At 41.6% G+C, this 23,037-nt stretch overlaps 1 protein-coding gene across 1 annotated transcript in view; it reads left to right on the top strand.

The window, feature by feature from the left end:
• The window catches only part of ASB13 (ankyrin repeat and SOCS box containing 13), a 38,056-nt gene extending 26,357 nt beyond the window's left edge, over positions 1–11,699 (top strand). Inside the window, exons 6-7 of the mRNA XM_036270673.1 lie at positions 8,823–9,014; positions 10,819–11,699. Of these exons, the coding sequence (XP_036126566.1) occupies positions 8,823–9,014; positions 10,819–10,946 (320 nt within the window). The 3' untranslated portion in view covers positions 10,947–11,699. The remainder of the gene's footprint in view (positions 1–8,822; positions 9,015–10,818) is intronic.
• The last annotated feature ends 11,338 nt before the right edge of the window (positions 11,700–23,037 follow it).

Here is a 23,037-nt window from a genome sequence, read left to right as displayed (position 1 = left end):
CAGCCCCCATACAACAGATTGTCTGCTGTAATCAGAGCCAGTCCTCATAGCCAGTCAGCCTGAGGGTCAATCCCATCCAGTGATGTGCCAACAGCAATCAAGGCTCAACTATAACAGGAGAGAACACACAACAAACACAAGAGACACTCCTGGAACTCCTGGCTGAAGTGAACAGGGAGATTGTGCCACTGGGCCTTATACTACATAAGGCCACTTTGCCAACTGGGAGATGTAGCAGACTTATCAAATACCTAGAAACAAACTCAGGAAGGCAGCCAAATGAGAAGACAATGAAACATGTCCCAAACTCCAGAAAAAGAACTAAACAGGATAAAGGTACCCAATATACCAGATGCAGGGTTTAAAACCTGGTTACAAGGATGCTCAATGAACTTAGGGGAAGAATAAGTGAACTCAGTGAGAACATTAACAAAGAGAAACCATAAATAAGAACCAGTGAGAAATGAAGAATACAATAACTGAAATGCAGTATGAAAGAAGAGGGAATCAACAGCATATTAAATGATGTAGAAGATCAAGTCAGTGATCTGGAAGACAGGGTAGTGGAAAACACCCAATCCGATCAGCAAAAAGAAAAAAGAATTTTTAAAAAGAGAATAGTTTAAGGGACCTCTGGGACAACATCAAATATACCAACATTTTCATCATAAGGATACCAGAAGGAAAAGAAAGAGAACAAGGGATTGAAAACCTACTTGAAGAAATAACGACTAAAAACTTCCCTAACCTGGTGAAGGAAATAGACATACAAGTCCAGGAAGTGCACCCCACACTGCAGGGCAGCAGTCCAGTGGGGCAGGGTTGGAAAGGAGTAGGAAGGGGACATAATGTCTGTTAAGGCCTGAAGCAGGGCGCCTGGTCAATTTTAAAGGGAGTTTCCATACACCTGGGAACTTGAATGAGGGATGAACAGAATTCTCCTGGGATGGTTCCCCGTGTCAGTGTCATCACATACTGTTGTTTACTGCCACTGTACTGTCAGCTCTAGACTCAGTCCTTGCTATTCTCATTTCAGATGGTCTCCTGTATATCCTGCTTAGATCACATGAAGTCTTTTTCCTATTTAAAAAAAACTATTATTTAACTCTGGGAAGTCTCAAGCACATAAAATGTAGAGAGAAAAGGACAGCATATGGTTTCTTTTTAAAGTCGTGATTCTTAACTTTGTGTGTATGGGGTAGGGCAGGGGTTTGGGGTTGGTCACAGACCCCTTGGAAAATAAAATGAAGGTCACCAAGCACATTTCTAGAAAAATAAGCTAGCAGGTGTTTTAGCACTCAATTTCAGAGAGGGTCCAGCCCTGCTTGAGGAGCTGAGCTGTGAGGACCATGTGTGCCCCATGTGTAGTTAGGAAGCTGTCCATCTTTTGTGGCCAGCAAGTCCAGGTTGCTGAGCTGCAGATAATTTTTACAGAGGAGGAGGGCTGGGGAAGGGGAAAGTTCCGTTATTACAGTGGGGTAATTTTTAATCTGATCACTGGCAGTAAATATTTAACTCTGCTGGAGGTACTGTGAGGAGCTAATTAAGCAGTGTTTGCTTTGCCAGTGCAGTACTTGTCATATGTTTCTCAGAGACTGTTTCAGCCAGCATAGGACTGAGCTCTGTGTGCCTGCTCTGCCCAGGAATTGTGCTGGGTTCTTGGTGTGCTAAGCTGGTGAAAGTGCCTTATCTTTGCTGGCTAAAGTTTTACTCAGTCCACTGCAATCCCATTTTGCTTTGAATCAGGATTTTGATAATGAGCAGACTTTGACCTGTTTTCTCTGAAGCATGAACTTGAGATTTTTTTTTTTAAATTCTCACCCGAGGATATTTTTCCATTTATCTTCAGATGGAGTAGGAGGGAGAGAGAGAGAACACATCGATTGGTTGCCTCCTGCACGACCCTGACCAGGGCCAGGGACCAAACCACAACCAAGGTATGTGCCCTTGACCGGAGTCAAACCCAAGATTCTTTGGTCCACGAGCTGACACTTTAACTACTGAGGCAAACTGGCCAGGGCTGAAGTTGAGAATTTCTAATGCCCAGAGGCATTAGCTGTTCCTCTCTCTCTCCATATCTCTATATCTCTCTCCCCATTCAGTTCGGGGCACATCATAATTATTAGTTTCCGTAAAGCCACTCACTCCAACCCCACTTCTCCCTTGTCTCTTTCCTCTACCCCCCCCCCCACATCCCACCATTCTAATGTTAATGTGTATGTGTTCTATCTGTATGTGTTTTTGTAAGATAGACATTGTTGGGTGAGGCATAAATTTTTAATGGACATAAATGGTATGTTATATTTCCTGTTTTTTTACTCAGCCCTGTTTTCAATACCCACCCATGTTGCCCTGTGTACCTCTGGTCTGCTGTTTCCAGCTGTTGTAGAATATGCCAACCTCCCTTGTAGTCCCCAGTCCTTTCATTATACCCAATCAAACGATGCCACGTTTTTAAGAGATCCCGTTTTTTTACCTTGGGATGGCTAACTCTAGGAAAGAGTCACCCTTCCAAGGCCTTATATACTGAGAAATGACATGGAATGGGATGGAAGGGGAGGTGTGATTTTTAGAGATATTTCCGGCCATAGTTTTCTCCTTCACTATAATAGTAGCTTTAGTTCCCCCTGTGTTCCTTTCTCTGTCGCTAAAATAGACAATCTCTTTCATTCCCTGTTGGCAAGAATACCTGTAAACTGCTTGTGAAAATGAATGACTTTGTTCTTTGCTTCTTTTTAGTTTCCTATTATATGCACATGTTAATGTTTAAAAAATAAATGTTATTTTGAAAACCTAAAAAAAAAAAAATTGCAAGAATTAATGACCTGAGAGAAAGCTATTTGAACTTCAGATTTGATAGACTTTACAATTTATTTTTCATTCCAAGTTTGTATTTAGCATTCAAATTCATATTTTCATTTTGACTGCAACACTATACAATTTATTATTCTATTCATTCACATTAGTTAGTATTAGACCCGGACCCCTGATGTGGTATAATGGTCAGATTGCAGGGGAAAATGTTCCTTTTATTTAATGTATTGCTTTTCAATATTATTTTTGTAATACACATCTGACAAATTAAATAATTAGGTAGTTTAGCCTTCTTTCTAATTGAGGGATTGTTTTTCCTGACCTGACTTCTGAGTTTGGCTGTGGGAAGTGGGGAGAACATCTCCTCACTTGTGCTATCATGATGGAATGCTTACTGTGTTCTTAGAATCATGCAATGGATACTGTCATGAACAACTTTTTATGTTTTACTACAGGCTTGAAATTATTTTAAATCAGAAAGCAGGATTTTTCAAATATTTTTGAGCAGTGGGACTAGAAAATGTAATAGCCTTATACCCCTCTTAAATCCTCCTGTTTTGGCCTTTTAAATTTATTATCACATGGTGACATGCTGGTGATCTGATTTTTTAAAAATCCCACGTTAGTATTGTGATTTGAATTTATTATTGGAGAAATGGATTCACTGATTCTGGGCTATTTGCTTGACTTTTAAAATGTTTTTCTTCAAGGGAACCCTCATGCACTGATGGTGGGAATGTAAATTGGTGCAGACACTATGGAAAACAGTATGGAGGCTTCTCAAAAAACTAAAAATAGAACTACCTTATGACCCAACAATTGCACTTTTTGATATATATCCAAAGAAAATAAGAACACTGACTCAAGAAGATTTATGCCCCACCCCCATGGTCATTGCAGTATTGTTTATAATAGCCAAAGTATGGAAACAACCTAAATATTCATCAACAAATGAATGGATAAAGAAAATGTGATGTATATATACAATGGAATAGTATTCAGCCATAAAAATAAGGAAATCTTGCCATTTGTGTCCAACATGAATGGACCTCAAGGATATTATGCTAAGTGAAATAAGTCAGACAGAGGACAAATACTATATGATTTTACTTACACGTGGAATCTAAAAAACAAACAAGCAAACAAAACAGAAACAAACTCATAGAAAGAGAGAACAAATTGGTGATTGCCAGATGGGAGGGTGATTGGGACACTGGGTGTAAAGATAAAGGGATTAAGAAGTACCAACTGCCAATTATAAAAATAGTCATGGGGATATAAAGTACAGCATAGGGAATACAGTCAATAATATTATAACAACTATGCATGGTGCCATGTGGGTATTAAACTTATTGGGGGGGGTCACCTTGTAAGTTATATAAATATCTAACCACTATGCTGTACACCTGAAAGTAATATAATATTGCATATCTACAATAATGGAAAAGAAAGTAGAGTTTTGGGATTTAGAGGCTCTGACCTAATGAATGCAAAAACAAAAGCAAAAGCAAAAAACTTCCTTTTCCTCTTTCTCTATAACTTCCTTATTCACTTAGGAGGTACTTTGAAGAACTTAGCATTTTCTTTTTCTTTTTCAAAATATTAAATGTATTGGGGTGGCATTGTTTAATACAATTATATAGGTTTCAGGTGTATAATTCTATAATACATCATCTGTATATTGTATTGTGTGTTCACCACCCCAAATCAAGTCTCCTTCCATCACCATTTATCCCCCTTTACCTTTTTCTTTTTTTTTTGTTTTTGTTTTGTTTTTTTTTTAATCCTCACCCGAGGACATTTTCCCATTTTTTGTACAGATAGAGTGGGAGGGAGAGAGAGGAAGAGATAGAGAGAGAGAAACATCGACGTGAAAGGGACACATCGACTGGCTGCCACCGCACAACCAACCAGGGCCGGGGACAAACTGCAACCGAAGTACGTGCCCTTAGCGGGAACCGAACCCGGGTCTCTCCGGACCGCAGGCCGACGCTCTAACCGCTGAGCCAAACCGGCCAGGGCCCCCTTTACCTTTTTGTATCTCCCCATTTCCTTCTGGTAATCACCATACTGTTTTCTTTGTCTATGAATTTTTTGTTTTTGTTTTTTACTTAATCCCTTCACCTTTTCCACCCAGCCCTGCTCCATTTCTAACAGCTGTCAGTCTGTTCTCTGTATCTATGAGTCTGTTTCTATTTTGTTTGTTAGTTAATTTTGTTCATTAGATTTCACATATAAGTGAAATCATATGGTACCTGTCTTTCTCTGACGGGTTTATTTCACTTAGCATAATACTCTCCAGGTCCATCCATGCTGTAGCAAAAGGTAAGATTTCTTTCCTTTGTTCTTATTTTTTACTTTATTTTTATTGTTGACACTGTCATAGATGTTCCCATTTTCCTCACTTTGCCCACCTCCACCCAGCCTTCACCCGCTACCCTTCCCTCTGGCCATCACCACACTGTTGTCTGTGTCCATGGGTTATGCATATATGTTCTTTGACTACTCCCTTCACCTTCTTTCATCCATTCTCCCCCACCCCCCCTGTATGACAGCTGTCACTCTGTTCCATGTATTCATGCCTCTATTTTTATTTAGTTCATTGGTTTATTTTGTTCATTAACCCAGTGAGATCATATGGCAATTGTCTCTGACTGGTTTATTTCACTTAACATAATAATCTCCAAAATTTCCTTCGTTTTTTTATGGTAGAGTAGTATTCCATTGTACAAATGTACCACAGCATTTTTATCCACTCATCTACTGATAGGCACTTGGGCTGCTTCCAGATCTTGGCTATTGTAACGCTGCAATGAACATAGGGGTACATATATTCCTTCAAATTAGTGTTTCAGGTTTCTTTGTATATATTCCAAGAAGTGGAATGGCTTGGACATAAGGCAGTTCCATTTTTAATTTTTTGAGGTAACTCTATACTGCTTTCCACAGTGGTTGCAACAACCTGCATTCCCACCAACAGTACACAAGGGTTCCCTTTTCTCCACATCCTTGTCAGCACTAGTTGTTTATTGATTTTTTTTTATGGTAGCCATTCTGGCAGGTGTGAGGTGGTATCTCATTGTGGTTTTAATTTGAATTTCTGTGATGATTAGTGACATTGGTATCTTTTTATATGTCTATTGGCCATCTGTATGTCCTCTTTTAGAAGTGTCTATTCAGATCCTCTGCACATTTTTAAATTGAATTGCTTGTTGTTTTGGTGTTGAGTTGTATAAGTTCTTTATAAATTTTGGATATTAACTCCTTATTAGATATCTCATTGGTGAATATATTTTCTCATTTAGTAGGTTCTCTCATTCATTTGTTGATGGTTTCTGTTGCTGTGCAAAACCTTTTTAGTTTGATGTAGTCCCATTTGTTTATTTTTTCTTTTGTTTCTCTTGCCTGAGGAGATATATCAGAAAAAATATTGCTACAAGAAATGTCTGGGATTTTACTACCTATATTTTCTTCTAGGATTTTTATGGTTTTGAGTCTAACATTTAAGTCTTTAATTCATTTTGAGTTTATTCTTATGTATGATGTAAGAAGGTAGTCTAGTTTCATTTTTTTTGCATGTATCTGTCCAATTTTTCCAAAACTATTTATTGAATTGACTGTTTTTACCCCATTGTATGTTCTTGCCTTCTCTGTCAAATATTAATTGACCATAAAAACTTGGGTTTATTTCTGGGCTCTCTATTCTGTCCTATAGATCTATATATCTGTTTTTATGCCAGTACCATGCTGTTTTGATTACCATGGCCTTGTAGTATAGTTTGATATCAGGTAGCATAATCCCTCCAACTTTGTTCTTTTTTCTCGAGATTGCTGTGGCTATTCAAGTTTTTTTGTGGTTCCATATAAATTTTTGGAATATTTGTTCTAATTCTGTGAAATACACCATTGGTATCTTAATAGAAAATGCACTGAATCTTTAGATTGCTTTGGGAAGTATGGACATTTTATTGATGTTAATTCTTTCATCCATGAACACAAGTATATGCTTCCATTTATTTGTATCTTCTTAAATTTCTTTCTTCAGTGTCTCATAATTTTCTGAGTACAGATCTTTTACATCCTTGGTTAAATTTATTTTTAATAAATAAATAAATTTATTTTTATTTTTTTGTTACGGATTTTTCTCCTTTCCCCCCATTAATGCCCTCCTCCCCATCCCGCCCGCCCCATCCCCAGCTTTGTTGTCTATGTCCATTGGTTATGCATACATGCATGTAAGTTCTGTGGTTTATCTCTTCCCCCCACACCCCGTTTTCTGAGTTTTGTGAGTCTGTACTTTACCTCTGTCTCTGGGTCAATTTTGTTCATCAGTTTGTTTAGTTCATTATATTCCACAAATAAGTGATATCATGTGATATTTGTCTTTCTCTGCTTGGCTTGTTTCACTTAGCATAATACTCTCCAGGTCCCTTTATGTCATCTCAAATGATAAGAGATCTTTCTTACAGCTGCATAGTACTCCATTGTGTACATGTACCACAGCTTTTTTATCCACTCATCTACTGATGGACACTTGGGCTGTTTCCAGATCTTAGCTATTGTAAATAGTGCTGCTCTGAATAGCAGAATTTTTTACTGATACAACACCCAAGGCAAGAGAAACAAAGGAAAAAATGAACACATGGGACTACATCAAACTAAAAAGTTTCTGCACAGCAAAAGAAACAATCATCATAATGGAAAGGGAACCCACTATATGGGAGACCATAATTGCCAATGATGCATCAGATAAGGGATTAATTTCCAAAATGCATAGAGTACTCATACAACTTAACAAAAGGAAGACAAAGAACACAATTGAAAAATGGGCAGAGGACCTAAATAGACACCTCACCAAACAGGACATACAAATGGCCAAGAGGCATATGAAAAAATACTCAAAGTCACTAATCATTAGAAAGATGCAAATTAAAACAACTATGAGGTATCGCTTCACACCTGTCAGAATGGCTGTTGTCAACAAATCATCAAACAAGTGCTGGTGAGGGTGTGGAGAAAAGGGGACTCTAGTACACTGCTGGTGGGAATGCAGACTGGTGCAGCCACTATGGAAAACAGTATGGTGTTACCTCAAAAAGTTAAAAATTGAACTTCCATTTGACCCAGTGATCCCACTTCTAGGAATATACCCTAAGAAGCCTGAAACACCAATCAGAAAGAATATATGTGCCCCTAAATTTATTTTTAGGTATTTTATTTTTATTTGATGCAAAAGCTTGGCATATTCCCCCTAAATTCTGAGGCTCCAGGAGATTCCATTGTATAGAATTGTTATGGCTGTTCCCTAAGGATGGCATTTTACACAAATTACCTTTTTATCAAATCTGTATTTTTTTTTAATGCATCTAAAAATGCTGTGTTTAGATACTACTTTTCTCTATCTTTCTGAATGCCTATTATCACGAGAAAGCGGTGGTTGGCAGAGCTGAACTGACAGTTATGAGACCTCATCTCTTATTTGAACTTCAGGGTGTGGGGAACATCTGTTTCCCCTTTCAGCTTCTCTTTTTTGAAATAATATTTATATTTAAGGAATAGTCATTCATTCATGCAGCACACATTGTTAGAGCCTCTGTCCTGTGCCTGTGGCGTGCGTGTGCACCCGTGTTGCATGTATGAGCATGCCTGTACAAGGATAGGCAGGAGAGCTTGAGTAGCTAAACCTGAGCTTCCAGTTTCAGGATCCATGGGGACAGACTGCACAGGGCATTAGAATTGTCTCATAACTCACAGGGAAGTTTTTGTTCTATTTTTCTTCTTTTTGATTTTATTTCCAGTTACATTTCTTTCTTATTGCTACCTTTCTTGTCATAAGAAAAAAAAAATACTGCTTTTATATTTTGAAAAGGCTGCAGTAGTCTGTCTTGATTTTGTTTGCTGGATGGGGATTGCTTTTGTATCCTGTGCTGGATGAAAAAGTCAAAGCCGATGTTTCTCTCTGCTCCAAGTTCTCTCCTTGGTGATACTTGTTTTCGTTTTACCTGCAGGGGCCAATGTGAATGCAGCAAAACTTCATGAGACAGCATTACATCATGCAGCCAAGGTGAAGAATGTGGACCTCATTGAGATGCTGATTGAGTTTGGAGGCAACATCTATGCACGGGACAACCGGGGGAAGAAGCCCTCAGACTATACGTGGAGTAGCAGTGCACCTGCCAAGTGCTTTGAGCACTACGAAAGTGAGGCCAGGTTCTCCATGTTGTTTGAATGATGCAATGCACTGTAGAACTGCACAGGAGACACTTATGCAAGAAACTCTGTTCTGAAAAAATATCAGATCATTTGTGAGTAAATAAATAATCTCAGAGTATGTTCATATGAGGCTGAGAATCTAGAGCCAATCCTTCCTTTTCAGGAAACAAAGTACAAATGATCTGGCTAAGGACAAGATGTTCTCTTTGGGTACAAATTTTTAAATGAGTTTTCATAGAATTAGAGTCAGAAGAGGCTTCAAACACCTATCAGTTGAAAAAAAGAAAAGAAAAGAAAAGAAAAACACCACGATTTATTCAAATTTTTGCCAGCCCTACTCAACCAAAATCCATTATGAACTCAGAGGCAAATTCCATCCATATCTGTCGGCTAACCATTTCCTGGGGAGATGTTTCTTTTCAATATAATTTACAAAGAAACATGGGGAAATGAATTTCACCAGTAATTTTTTTATCCTCACCCAAGAACATTTTAGACAGAGTGGGAGACAGGGAGGAAGAGAAAGAGAAATATCGATGTGTGAGAGACACATTGACTGGTTGCCACCCACACGACTCCAACCAGGGCCGGGGACAAACTGCAGCTGAGGTACGTGCCCTGAGCAGGAACCGACCCAGACCTCTCTGGTCTGCGGGCTAGTGCTCTAACTGCTGAGCCAAACTGGCCAGGGCTCACCAGTAATTCTTTTTATTTTTCCTTTCAAAGATCATTTTATTTTTAAATTTTTCATAAATTGAGCAAACTCTTTTTAGTTAATTTTTGTCTATTTTTGTCTTTTTAGTTAATTTAGTCTATTTTTGGCAAACACAGATCCTTCCAAAAGACAGGTCTTTGAGGCCAAGCTCTGTTTTGCAAATGTCCCCGTGCCTCAGCTGCCAGGGACCTCCAGGCCTCTTCCACCTTTGGCCCTAGTTTGCTTGCATTTCTGAACCCCAGCTCCAGGCTAGTCTTTAGTCCTGAGGTCCTGACCCTCTGCACTAGGACATGCATTGCATAGTCTGCTGGAGCTGTGATATGCATCAGTTTGGTGCCCTGAGGCACTCAATAGCCAGAACAGAGCCTGTGGCCTGGAACAGTAGGAACTGGTGGCCAGCACCAGCCCAGGACTAACCCTTGTTCTGTCCCTCATTTGTCTGGAACTTTGACAAACAAGTCTACTAGCTGTAGATCAGTGCTTTCCTGACAAATCTTTGTGCTATGTTATAACATTATGGGGCAAAAATCACACACACACACACACACACGTGCGCGCGCGCGTGCAAAATCCCCCAGAAACCCCTCACAAAATGAAACCCCTCTGGGCATCACTGGAATTCCATTTCCTGCTCTTCCTTCCTTGGGCCCTGGCTGTTCTTCCTGGTGGACTTCCAGAGAAGGTTTGCTGGACATGTCCTATTTCCAGGAAAAGGGAAGTGTTTCCAGTTCTTGATTTTTTTTTTTTTATCCTCACCCGAGGACACTTTTCCATTTTTTGTTCAGATAGAGTGGGAGGGAGGGAGAGGGAGAGAGAGAGAGAGAAACATCGATGTGAAAGGAACACATCGAGTGGCTGCCACCCACACGACCAACCAGGGCCGGGGACAAACTGCAACCGAGGTACATGCCCTTAGCGGGAACCGAACCCGGGTCTCTCTGGACCGCAGGCTGACGCTCTAACCACTGAGCAAACTGGCCAGGGCCTGTTCTTGATATTTTTTAAGTTGAAGGATGCTGATCTATGTTCAACTATGTTAAGCTAACCTCATGTGCTTCCTGTTCCCTTTTTTCCAGAGACGCCTCTAACCCTGTCACAACTCTGCAGAGTGAGCTTGAGGAGGGCTGCTGGTGTCAGAGGGCTGGAGAAAATCGCCAAGCTGAACATCCCTTCCCGGCTCATCGATTACCTTTCCTACAACTGAGCTGCAGGCCCGGGAGGCGGGAGCAGGCTGATGGCACCCTGGCTGCTGGACTTGCTGAGCCCAGCGTTGTCTGTCTGAAGCCCTCAGTTGCTATAGATAGAACAACGTTCCCCAAGTCCCTGTTGGCCATTCTGTTTCGTCTTCTCTGTAGACTCCTGGAGAATATTTCCAAGGCACTGGGAAGGCCCTGCCTCAGCTTCTCCCAGAACTTTGCTCTAACTTTGGTGTTCCCAGCCATCCAGCTATCCTCTTTCACTGACTTTCCTCAGAAGGACTCTTGGGAGACTCTTCTGGAAGCACAGGGAAGGCCAGGCAGGACTGGGGTCCAGGGTCGTGCTGTCGATTTCCACATGCCTGGGACGTCCAGGAATGTGGTGCCATCTCTGACTCATTCAGCAGTAGGCAGCCCTGGAGGTTCAAAGGGAGGAGCCTGAGCTACAGAGGGTGGGCTTGTGGGAGGTAAAGTACTGACCATGTGACCTGGGTTGGCTGCACTGGTGACATCCTCCACTTGGATGCTTTTTTCTGAAGCACTTTCCAAGGCCCACCTGCACCCAGGTGTACCCATCACTCAGGGACTTTGTACGGGTTTTATGGGGGAAGGCTCAGGGTCTTCATTCCCTACAACCAGCGCAGTGTTTCATAGGAAGTTTTTCTTCAGTTTTAGGTCTCGACTTAAAAAGTTTATGTGAGGGATAAAAACACTTTCAGAAGATATATAGGCTGTAACATAGGTTTTGTTAATGGATCTTTAAAAAAAAAAAAAGGTAATGTGAAGGTGTGTTAGCACATATTACCATGAGCAGTCATTTCCAATGTAAAGGATTGTTAGGAAATGCTTTGGAGATTATTTTTAATCTTTTTACAGTTGCCAAATAAATTCTTTTCACCCTAAGTTTTGCTAACTCCTTAAAGTTCTGAAGTTGGTAGAAGAGGTTGCCAGCACCAAGTGGGTATTACCAACCACTGGTTCGTGTATTCTGCAGATGCTTGTGGAACATCTATTATGCTTAAGGCATTGTCTCAGTGCTTTGAACTGGAAAGAAATTGGACTCATTGTCATAAGCTCATTATGAGAGTTTTGCAAGCTGTTCCTATAGTCATAGAAACAAGTAGTTCTACATTATAAGTCATGTGATGAAGTATTAAGAATATTCAGACTGCATTTGTCTAAGATTCTGTATTGTAATTTAAAAAACAAACAAACAGAAAATCAGGGAGTTAACTAGGTGACTTTGTGTAATTAGTTCAGGTATATTTGGTTTCTGGGTAAACAGAGAAGACACCGCTTGTGAACACCCCAGAAATGTGGAGGTCACCACATTCTTCCAGAGAGTGTGGAACAGAATGAGTCTGAATTGTCCAAAGTAATGCCAAGTGTGCTACACTGCCAGAAGCGTCTGCACAGCTACCTGGTTGGGACCCCAGATCTGGTGGAAAGTTTCATGCTGGTTGCACAGTTACTTTCCAACTCACCGTTGCAGCCATGGTTATGCCATTCTATGCTGAGAGTAAGAGCCACTCCCATTTGGTTATAGTCTTAGATACAAGTTTTGGGTAAATCACTGTTTCTGTATGTACTAATAACAATGATAAAGAAAAAACATTGGGTTCTGCCGTTCCATCTTTGTAACAGAAGCTTGCCTCTAACAATGAACTGGTAACATTTCCATAAGTGGGTGCACAGAGTTCAGAATCCCAGCCCCACACTTGCTGCTCAATAAAATGTGTTGAATAGAGTCCATGCTTGTGTTCACACGCCTCTTTTCTTGATGGGAGCAGCAACACTGGATGGGCTTCATTCTGTGTGTATCCTGAGAGGCCACTGTCATCTTCTCCATACTTCGGAAGGTCAAGTGACAGAGCTATGCTTGTCTGATTCCCACCTTCCTGGCTCTCTCCTCATCTCCTACTGCTGATCTCAGTGCCACCATCATGTGGAGAGACACTGCCCAAGGGATCAGGTGACTAATATTTTAGGCCTCCTACTAGTCTCTACATTTCCCCCTAGCTTTATTGAGCTGTAATGGATAAATAATCTGCCTGTACCCATAAGTGGGTGTGTGACTCTGGACAAGTTTTTCCAGTCCTCTGCACTTAGGTGTCCCCAGCTGCAGAACAGGGGTAGGTCAGTCTTTGATCACTAAAAGGATGTTGATGATCAACTACTGAATCTTACAGATGATAAATGAGGCCCCGCTAGCCTCATGGTGTTTTTGAGGCTGAAACTAGATGATTAAAAGGTGCCCTGAAAAGTATAAAGTGCTCCCCAAATGTAAGTTGTATGGTTATGACTGGACTTTGGTTTTGTAGATCTTGTAACTGTAAATGGCTCTCTTCTAACTTTGGGATAGTACCACCTATCTCAGGAGGAATATATTCAGAAGACCTCTCAGTTTACATTTTAAAACTTAATGTGCAGCCCTGGCCAGTTTGGCTCAGCGGTTAGAGCATCGGCCTGCAGTCTGGAGAGACCCGGGTTCAGTTCCCGCTAAGGGCACGTACTTCGATTGCAGTTTTGAGAAGACATTTGAAACATAGATAAATGATTGGTAATCAAAATATATAAAGATCTTTTGAAAATCATCAAGTAAAATGTTAACAACCCCCCCCCCCCACCAAAAAAAAAAAAACAGGCAAAGACTATGAAGAGGAAATTTACAAATGTCCCCCTAGCAGGAAAGGATGGTTGGTCATAATCAGAGAAATGCAAATTAATGAATATGTAATTCAACAAAATGATACCAATATATATCATCATCTCGATACAGATTAAAAGGTCTGGCAGTTCCTTTTTTTATTTTTAAATCATTGTTATTTTTCAATGATAGTTGACATACATTATTATATTAGTTTCAAGTGTACACCCCACTGACAAGACATTACATAACTTACTAAGTGTTGATCCTGAAAAAAACTCATACCCTTCTGATAGTATACATAGTTATTAGAATATTAATGAAATGACTATATCCCTATGTTGTACTTTACATCCCTGTGACAATTTTGTAACAATCAATTTGCATTTCCCAATCCCTTCATCTTTTTCACCCACCTCTCTAACACCCCTCCCATCTGCCAACAGTCAAAATGTACTCTATATCTATGAGTCTGTTTCTGTTCTGCTTGTTTATTTCACTTTTTAGATTCAATTGTTGATAGATATGTGTTTATTGCCATTTTATTGTGCATATTTTTAATCTTTTTCTTCTTCTTAAAGAAGACCCTTTAACATTTCATATAATACTGGCTTGGTGGTGATGAAATCCTTTAGCTTTCTCTTGTCTGAGAAGGTCTTAATCTGTCCTTCAATTCTGAATGAGAGCTTTGCTGGGTAGAATAATTTTGGTTGTAGGTCCTTGCTTTTCATCACTTTAAATATTTCTTGCCAATTCTTTCTGACCTACAAAGTTTCTGTTGAGAAATCAGCTGCAGTCTTATAGGAGTCCCTTGTGGGTAACTAATTGCTTTTTTCTTCCTGCTTTTAAGATTCTGTCTTTAACCTTTTGCATTTTAATTATGATGTGTCTTGGTGTGGCCCTCTTTGGGTTCATCTTGTTTGGGACTCTGTACTTCCTGGACTTGTATGTCTATTTCCTCACCAAGTTAGGAGAGTTTTCTGCCATTATTTTTTCAAATAAGTTTTTAATTTCTTGCTCTCTCTCTTCTCCTTTCAGCACCCAAATGATGCAAATGTTTATATGCTTGAAGTTGTCTAAGAGGCTTCTTATACTGTCCTCATTTTTAAAAATTCTTCTTTCTTTTTGCTGTTCTGATTGGGTGTTTTTTTGCTTCCTTATATTCCAAATTGCTTATTTGATTTTCAGCTTCATCTATTCTACTGTTGATTGCCTGTCAATTATTCTTCATTTCAGTTAGTATTTCCTTCATTTCTGACTGGTCCTTTTTGATACTGTTGAGGTTCTCACCAACTTTACTGAGTATCCTTATAACCAGTGTTTTGGACTCTCTATCTAGTAGATTGCTTGTCTCCATTTTGTTTAGTTTTTTTTTTCTGGAGTTTTGTTCTTTTCCTTCATTTGGAATGTGCTTCTTTGTCTCCTCATTTTGGCAGCCTCCCTGTGTTTGTTTCTATGTATTAGGTAGAGCTGCCATATCTTCTAGGTTTGGTAGAGTGGCCTTATGAAGCAGGTGTCCTGTCATCTCTAATAGCTCAGCCTCCCTGATCACCCAAGCTGGGTACTTGAGGTGGGTCACACCCTGTATGAGCTGTGTACACCCTCCTTTAATAGTTGAGCCTTGATTGCTGTTGGCATGTCAGTGGGAGGGATTTACCCCCAGGCTGATCAGCTGTAAGGACTGGCTGCTACCACCATGAAGATCAGCTCTGCAGGGGCCCACCCCACAGAGTAGGACCTATGTCAGTGGGGTTCCAGTGCCCTCTGAGTTGGCCCCTTGAGTTTGTTGCTTATGGAAGTTGGATGGTGATGCTTTGATGTGGTGCACTGGCTCTGGGGCCTCTCAGGAGGTCAGGCCAAGGTCAGCCACCATATGTGTTCTGCCTGAGGCTACCTGGCATGAGCTAAAAAGTGGTCTGCAAATAGCTCTGCTTGTGCTGGGCTTGCAGGTGCTCAGGTGAAGCCAAGCTGTGAACCAAGGCCAGCTGCTGCTAGTGCTGGGCCTGGGGTCACTTAGCTGAGGCCAAGTGCTGCTTGTTTGAGAGACTGTAGAAAAATTCAAAGCATGAGCCAAGACAGGTATGGAAAAGCCACTGGAAATAGCTTGAGTGGGCCTGAAAGTTGCGGGAGGTGGGGACTCAGGGAATTACCAGGGTAGGGTGAACAGTGTGAGCCAAGTTGATGGAGTCTCAGATATGATACCTGCCTGCTGACTCCATGTGGGGGGAAGGACTCAGAACAGAAACAATGGCCTCTACCAGCACATCTCTCTGGGAGAATGCTGCCCCCTACCCCCAGCTCTTGCCCTGATGCCAGACAATTCAGTTCCTCCCTGTATGTCTCTGGTGCCTTTCAAACTGCTTCCCCAGCACTGGAACTCAGAGTGAATCCTAGTAAGTCTGTGCATGGGCCCTATAAGAGGACCTGCCTGGGACTCTTGCAACCTTCCATTTTCCACAGCCTCAATCTCCACTGGTTTTCACAACCTAAAGTTATGGATACTTCTGTTTCTGACACTAAAACCCTGAACTGGTGGGCCCGGTGTGGGACTGAGACCCCTCACTCCTCGGGGGAGACCTCCGCAGTAAGGATATCCCTCCTGATTTTCATCTGCCACATGTGTTTGTTGGGCTAGCTAGTTCCGTGTCCCTGCCCCTCCTACCAGTCTCGATGTGGCTTCTTCTTTAATTCCCTAGTTGTAGGACTTCCATTCAGCCAGATTTTAGGCAGTTTTGAATGATGGTTGTTCTGTAGTTTAGCCATAATTTTGATGTGGTTCTGGGAGGGGCCAAGTAACTTGTTTACCTACGTGGCCATCTTGACCAGAAGAGGTCTGACAGTTTCTTAAAGTTGATGGACCATGTGGTAAATGGGAACTCATGGCTTGCTAGTGGGGTATAAATTGATCTGTGTATTTTAGAGAGCTATTAGATAATTAAAAGTTAAAAGTGCATAGCAGCCTGGACAGTGTGGCTCAATTGGTTAAGTGTTGTCCCGTGCACAAGGAGGTTGCTGGTTTGATTTCGGGTCAGGGCACATGCCCAGCTTGTGAGCTCAACCCCCAGTAAGGGGGTATGTGGGAGGCAGCCAATCGATGTTTCTCATTGATATTTCTATTTTTCTCCCTCTGAAATCAATTAAAAAATATTTTAAAAAATGCATAGCACATGTACCCAGTACTTCTACTTTCACACACATACATACCTTAAAGAAACTCTCAGATGTATCATAAGAATGTGTAGCTATTCAGTGCAGCAGTTGGTAATAGTAAAAGACACCATCAGTAGGGGAGAAGTTGTAGAAGATATTTGTATAATGCCTTTGTGCTACAAAAGTTAAGATGAGCCCTGGCCAGTTTAGTTCAGTGGTTAGAGTGTTGGCCCATGGACCAGAGAGTCCTGGGTTCGATTCCTGCTAAGGGCATGTGCCTCGGTTGCAGTTTGTCCCTGGCCCCGATTGGGGTCATGTGGTTGACAACTAGTTGATGTGTCCCTCTCACATCGATGTTTCTCTCTCTCTCTTCCTTCCTCTCTCCCTCTGCTCTATCTGAAGATAAATGCAAAAAAGTTCTCGGGTGAGGATAAAAAACCCAAAAAACAAAAGTTAAGGTGAATCAGAGTTATGTGTTTTAACACTAATAAATCTAAAAATTATGATGGCAGATGAAAAAAACCTGTTTATGTACAGCACAAATCGATTTGTATAAATTTAAAGACAAAACAGTGTAGGTATCTGAGAATATCTATATGTGCAATAAATGTATAAAATCATGGGACCCACATGCCAGCATCACACTGTGCTTACCTCTGGGTGAGGAAGAGACCTGTGATTTGAGTAAAGAAACAAAGGGGACTTCATTTCTCTGTGATATTTCATTTCTTAGGAAAAGATATGGAGCAAATATGAAGAATGCTGCTATTTGTTCATGGTGGGTGGTAAGTAGAGAGATGGGTGTCATTCTCCCTGTGGTTTGGTATTCTTTTCAGAACAACACTTTAATGTACAGAGGAGGGACAAAGGGCAGAAATGTCTTTTTTAAAAAAGATACCTATGTGACAGTTATAAACTGGATTCTGTTTAAGAATACATTTCTGCTTTCTATTGAATACAAAGTCATATTTTGGGTTAAAAGACTTTGTATTCCACAAAAGGTGCTGATGACTTTTTTTTTTTTTTTTGACCAACCTCATTTTTGAACGAGGAAACTGGTTACAGCTACTTTCTTAGATTTACTAGACTTTTAAAGCCCTGACTATGCCTGCATCTCAAGGAAGGGCAGTGTCAGGTGAAGTTTCCTTTCCCTCTCCCTGGTTAACCTGTCGCTTGGGCATGACTCACGCCCCCGATGTTGTAATCTTCTTAGTGTGGCTAAATCCAACCCCTTGGAGAGATTGAAACCAGTTCCTCTAAACTGAGGAACCATCTCACAGCAGAAAGATGCAGCCTTGCTCCTGGGCACTGCCTGCCCTCTGCAGGTGGGGTGAGGGAGGTGTAGGGAAGAAGGGGTCCCCCAGCCCTGCCTTCTCTCCTACCATCCCTGAGTCCCCTCGGTTCTCCAGGGGAAGAAGTAGGGTCTCTTTCTTGACACTTTCACAGAAAATGCCATGTGTCACATAACCCACCCATAACTGTAGATGAGTCTGCACAAAGCTTTGACATTGTTTGGGACAGAAAGAATGCTCTGCACGTCCATTTCCTCCCCTGGGCTGCTTTGTGAGAACTACCGCTCATGCCAAGGGCAACACTCATTATTTTTGAACAGTTGAGGTCCTTTATTTATGAAAATGACCCCAAAACCGGCTCCAAACACAAAGCCTACCAGCTCGTTCATGTTGTGGGCAGCTGTGCTGTCTTATAGACGTATTTGGGATGGGATTTCAGGGGTGAAGTAGGCTGGGAGGGCCTTCCCACCCTCTGGGCAGCACTGTAGCATTTACTGTTCCCCCTGTAATGGCCTGGAAAGTACTTCCAGATACTGGAGTCTTTGCCTGTTCTCTTTTCTCAGTGTTGGTACCATATGGCATTGACAACTAGGCTCCAGCTATGTTGGCATGAAAGTCTTGTGATCTTTGGCAATTTGGATGAAAATATGTCTTAAGTTGGTCCAGTCTAAATAGGGTGCCTCCTAAAAGCCAAATGTCTTAAAACCGTAAAGATTCATGACAGCTCTCTCTCTCTCTCTCTCTCACACACATTTATTTATATAAAAGTTTACTTTCCAGCAGCTGGTCTCCAGGTGCGCAGTTCTTGTGAACCACAGACTTCAGAGTTAAGAGAGAATTTGCAACTGAACTCAGAGCCAGACTGTACAATTAGTTTAGCTCTCTGCTATCTGTGTGATCAACAAGAACACTCCTATTGCTGCTTGGTGTTAATTTGAATCCTGAGGCTCATTCTGCATTAGAGACAGAGGTTTAGATGAGACAAGAAGCAAGAACATCCACTCATTCCTTGGGCCCCTTTATCCATCCATCCATCCATCCTTTCTTTCTTCTTCCTTTGTTTTTAAGCAGTTATTCTAGCCAGTCATTACTTGGGCCCCTTTCTCCATCCATCTATCTATCCTTTATTTCTTCTTCCTTTTTTTTAAAAAAAGCAGTTATTCTATTTCAGGTTCTCTGCTGGGGGCCAGAATACAAAAACAAAACAAAAGGAAACAAAACAAAAAACCAACATAAGCACAAGTCTTGGCCCTGAAGGACCTCACTGTTTCTCAGGAAGCAGACACAGGAGCAAGTGCTGTATCTAAGAATGTAGCAGCAAACAGGAAAGAAGAACTAACTCTGCCCTTGGGAGAGAAGAACAGAGAGATAATCTTGACTCTCTTTTTCAAATCTTGGGATAATAAATTCAGTTGCTTAAAAAAGCCCGTATTTACAGTGCTGTGTAGTTTACAAAGTTTTGTAAGTGATATAGTAAGCAGTTAGACAGACACGAGCAGAGTAGGAACAATAGGCCAGGTATAGAAGAAGGTTACCAGGGTGAAAGCCCTTGGTGCCTAGCAATGGGTAAAACTGGGAAGGCAAGAATTTTAGGGGGGAACCTCACCCCCAGAGAGTGACCTTTCCTCCTCTAGCATATCACTGGTGCTGTGATTTAGACCCTTGACTTTTCATATCACTAGTCATGATGTTCGGACCTCTCTTGACCTTTCCTCCCCGGGCATGTTGCTGGCTAGTCATGTGGTAACCCCCTTAGAGGAGGAGCAAGGGGGCCAGAGAATAGCCACATACGACCCCCATACAAACTCTTGCATGACTACTCCCTTTAGCCTTCAGGACAATGAGGTTCTGGCATAAATTAAATAATCTTAAGAATAAAGCCTCGGGTTTGTTGACCACAAAGACAGAGTTTTGGTCAAACTAGAGATAACATCTAGGCTTCAGTTGTGTTTCAGCTCCAAGCCCAGAAAAAGTAGCAAGGCCGGGTGGGGCTACATCGTGGCTGACAGACCAGCTGCACTGACTAATTACCCCCTGCCCTGGTGCTGACCAATCAGTGGAGACTGTGTGTCTGAGAGGACACAGCTGGAAAGCTGATGAATATTCTCCTAAGACCTCCTCTAAAACCTCCTGCCTTTGGAAACCAGAGAAAACCCGGTAAGACGAAGGACCTCGCACATGCTCCGTCTTGCGCATGCCCGCCCCTCGCCCCCTCCTTCTTTCAGGCCTGTTCTCTTCGCCTTTCTGTCTCCCGAGCTCCACTGGCCCTTCTCTCACCTCTGTAACTTGTTCCCTGAGCCCATGCGGCCCAGCTGTCTCCATTCTACGGCTTACTTCTTCTACCTCTGTGACTTTTTAAATAAACTTTCTCTGTATTTGCGCCTTGGCTCTGAATTCTTTCTTAGCCAGAACGCAAGGACTGAAGTCTAACAGTCTGGTGCTGGTTCACGGTTAACATAAGGACCTGGGTTATTGACAGCACTTTCTTGGAGCAAGTGTGAAAATACAAAAGACTCATTGATGCAGCTTCTTTTTTGTTGTATACCTTCTCTCTTAAGTACAGAAATAAGAGAATGGCATTTAAGCCTATTTCATATGCATAGGAGAATTTATATGCTTGTGGTTTCTGAAGACTGGGAAGATAATTTTACAAAGGGCCAGATGGGCCATAGTAAGGAGCATGGGGATTTTGTCTATGGCCTGTGGGAATCTACACCTTATGGAACACTTACTGGTGATTTTACAAAATTGAAATGAACTGAGCCATGGGGGGAAAAATCTATCAAACAGACCTTCAAAGGATCCAATATTAGTTTTTCTTTTCTTTTGGGGAATCAGAGGGGTCCTTTGCTTTCTGTAAAAAAGCAAAGAGCATAACATTTAATTCAAGAAATATAACAAACATATGATTTAGTTTCATAAAATAGCCAACTGGAAATGGGATAAGAAAGGATAACAAAGAGAGAGGATGGAGGATGGAGGCACTAAAGAAGGGAGGGGAAGAGAGAAAAGCGGGGGTGGGGTACTGGGCCGAGTTGTTAGGCTTCCCTAGTCTATAGACTGCCCTTTGTGGTGTCCCCAGAGGAATACCAGTCAAAGCCCTGTATGGATGAGAACTTCCCACTGAGAACAGTCTGGTGGTAGGGTGCAATTTTGGATGACTATGACACTGATAAGAGCAATATTATCTAAAAGCCTGGCTGACTTCAACCCAAATCCCCACCCACCTGTGCGACTCCCAGGCATAGGTAGCTGCACCTGCCATGGTAGCAGGCCACCCCAGATCATCTAATCTAATGGCCCTAAAACAGGGTAGCACAATTGATGAAACTTGATGAAGCCAAATGACATTTCTAGTAACAAGAAGACTGTGACCCAACACAGGGCCTTTTGTTCTTATTTAAACACATTTCTTCACAGAAGCAAGTGTTACAAGTTCCCAGGCCAGCTTACAACAACATATTCTTTTGCATTCCAGAAACATTTAATCAATTGCCTGCGATGGTTAGAGCATTCTGTGAAGGTCTGCCCAAGTCACAGAGGAATAAAACCTGGAGGATGGCAACCAGCTAACTGCACACCCGAGGGCTCTGCTCAGGGTGTCAGGAAGACCACTCAGGAGTGAGCAGTCACCTCCCATAGAGACATACACGGAGCCCAGAGGCTGGATGGTGGACGGACATGCCCAAATCTACTCAAGACTAAATGAAGCAAAATATTATTTCAAATATCAGCTTTGGATTTATGTTGAACTTCAGGAAAAGCGGGAGATTGAAGAGGCAAGTAGAAACCTTTATTGAGATGCCAAAGGCATCTTGGAACTTGGAAGGGTTTTAGAAGTTTGTAACATGGATCATTCCTCTAATGTGACTTCAAAGTAGAGATGGTTCCTTCTCCTTAGCATAGATGTGTTTCCAGGACTACTGTGTGTCACCAGACAGGTCAATGTGGGGCCAAGAATGGGAAAGAGAGTGAGAAATAAAATGAATGAGAGTGGAAAATACGTTTCTCAAATTAATGAGCAAAAGTTGGATGAGAAGGAAATGTTTTAGGTATTTAAGAGATGTTGGAAATTTGGTTCAGCATAGTTTAGTTATTATCTGGAGTAATAGTCAGGGGCAGGATGCCTCAGTGTGAGTTAGGAGAAGTATGATGGTGAATTTTATGTCAATTTAACTGGATGCCCAGGTAGCCAGTAAAACATTATCGTGGAGGTGTCTGTGAGGATGATTTTGCAAGAGATTAGCCATTTGAATTGGTAGACTCAGTAAAGCAGAGCACCCTCCCCAATGTAAGTGGGCCTCATTCAATCTGTTGTGGGCCTGAATAGAACAAAGAGGTGGGGGAAGGGTGTATTAGCTCTCTCTGCCGAACTGCTGAGCTGGGACATCTACCTTCTCCTGTCCTCAGATTGAGACTTAAACCATTGGCTCCCCTGGTTCTCAGGCCTTCAGATTTGGACTGGATTACACCACCAGCTTCTTCAGTCTCCAGTTTGCAGATGGTAGACTCTGGGACTTCTCAGCCTCCATAATCGTGTGAGCCACTTATAATCAAAATCAATCAATCTCTCTCCCTCCCTCTCTCTCCATCCTATTGGTTCTGTTTCCCTGGAGAACTCTGACTAACACAAGAAAGGAGCATTTTACAAATCTGATTATCATCACTCAACATGGTGGTGTCCACTGAACATGAACCTAGGACCCCATCATTTGCCAAGCCAGAATGTTGTTTAAAATTGGGCATTTGTTAAACTATGTGGTATAGTCTTCTACCTACTAAGCAGTGTGTTTTGTCAGGGGGTAATTCAGGAGAGCAGCTAGGTTGGGATTTCTAGGGCTCAAGGTCAGATGCACCTGAAACATCAAATCTTACTTCCTGACTTATCAGGGAAGGGATGAAGGTGGTTATGGAGTGTTCCTAATCTTCTACTACAGTGCTTCTTAAACTTTTAGTATGTTTCAGAGTCATACTGGGGGGCTGGTTAAAACATAGTGTCTGCCCTGGCCA

The sequence above is a fragment of the Molossus molossus genome, unplaced genomic scaffold (genome assembly GCF_014108415.1).
Source record: "Molossus molossus isolate mMolMol1 unplaced genomic scaffold, mMolMol1.p scaffold_m16_p_1, whole genome shotgun sequence".
Lineage (NCBI taxonomy): Eukaryota > Metazoa > Chordata > Mammalia > Chiroptera > Molossidae > Molossus > Molossus molossus.
The sequence above is the reverse complement of the archived record's forward strand: the minus strand, read 5'-3'. Positions and strand labels throughout refer to the sequence as shown.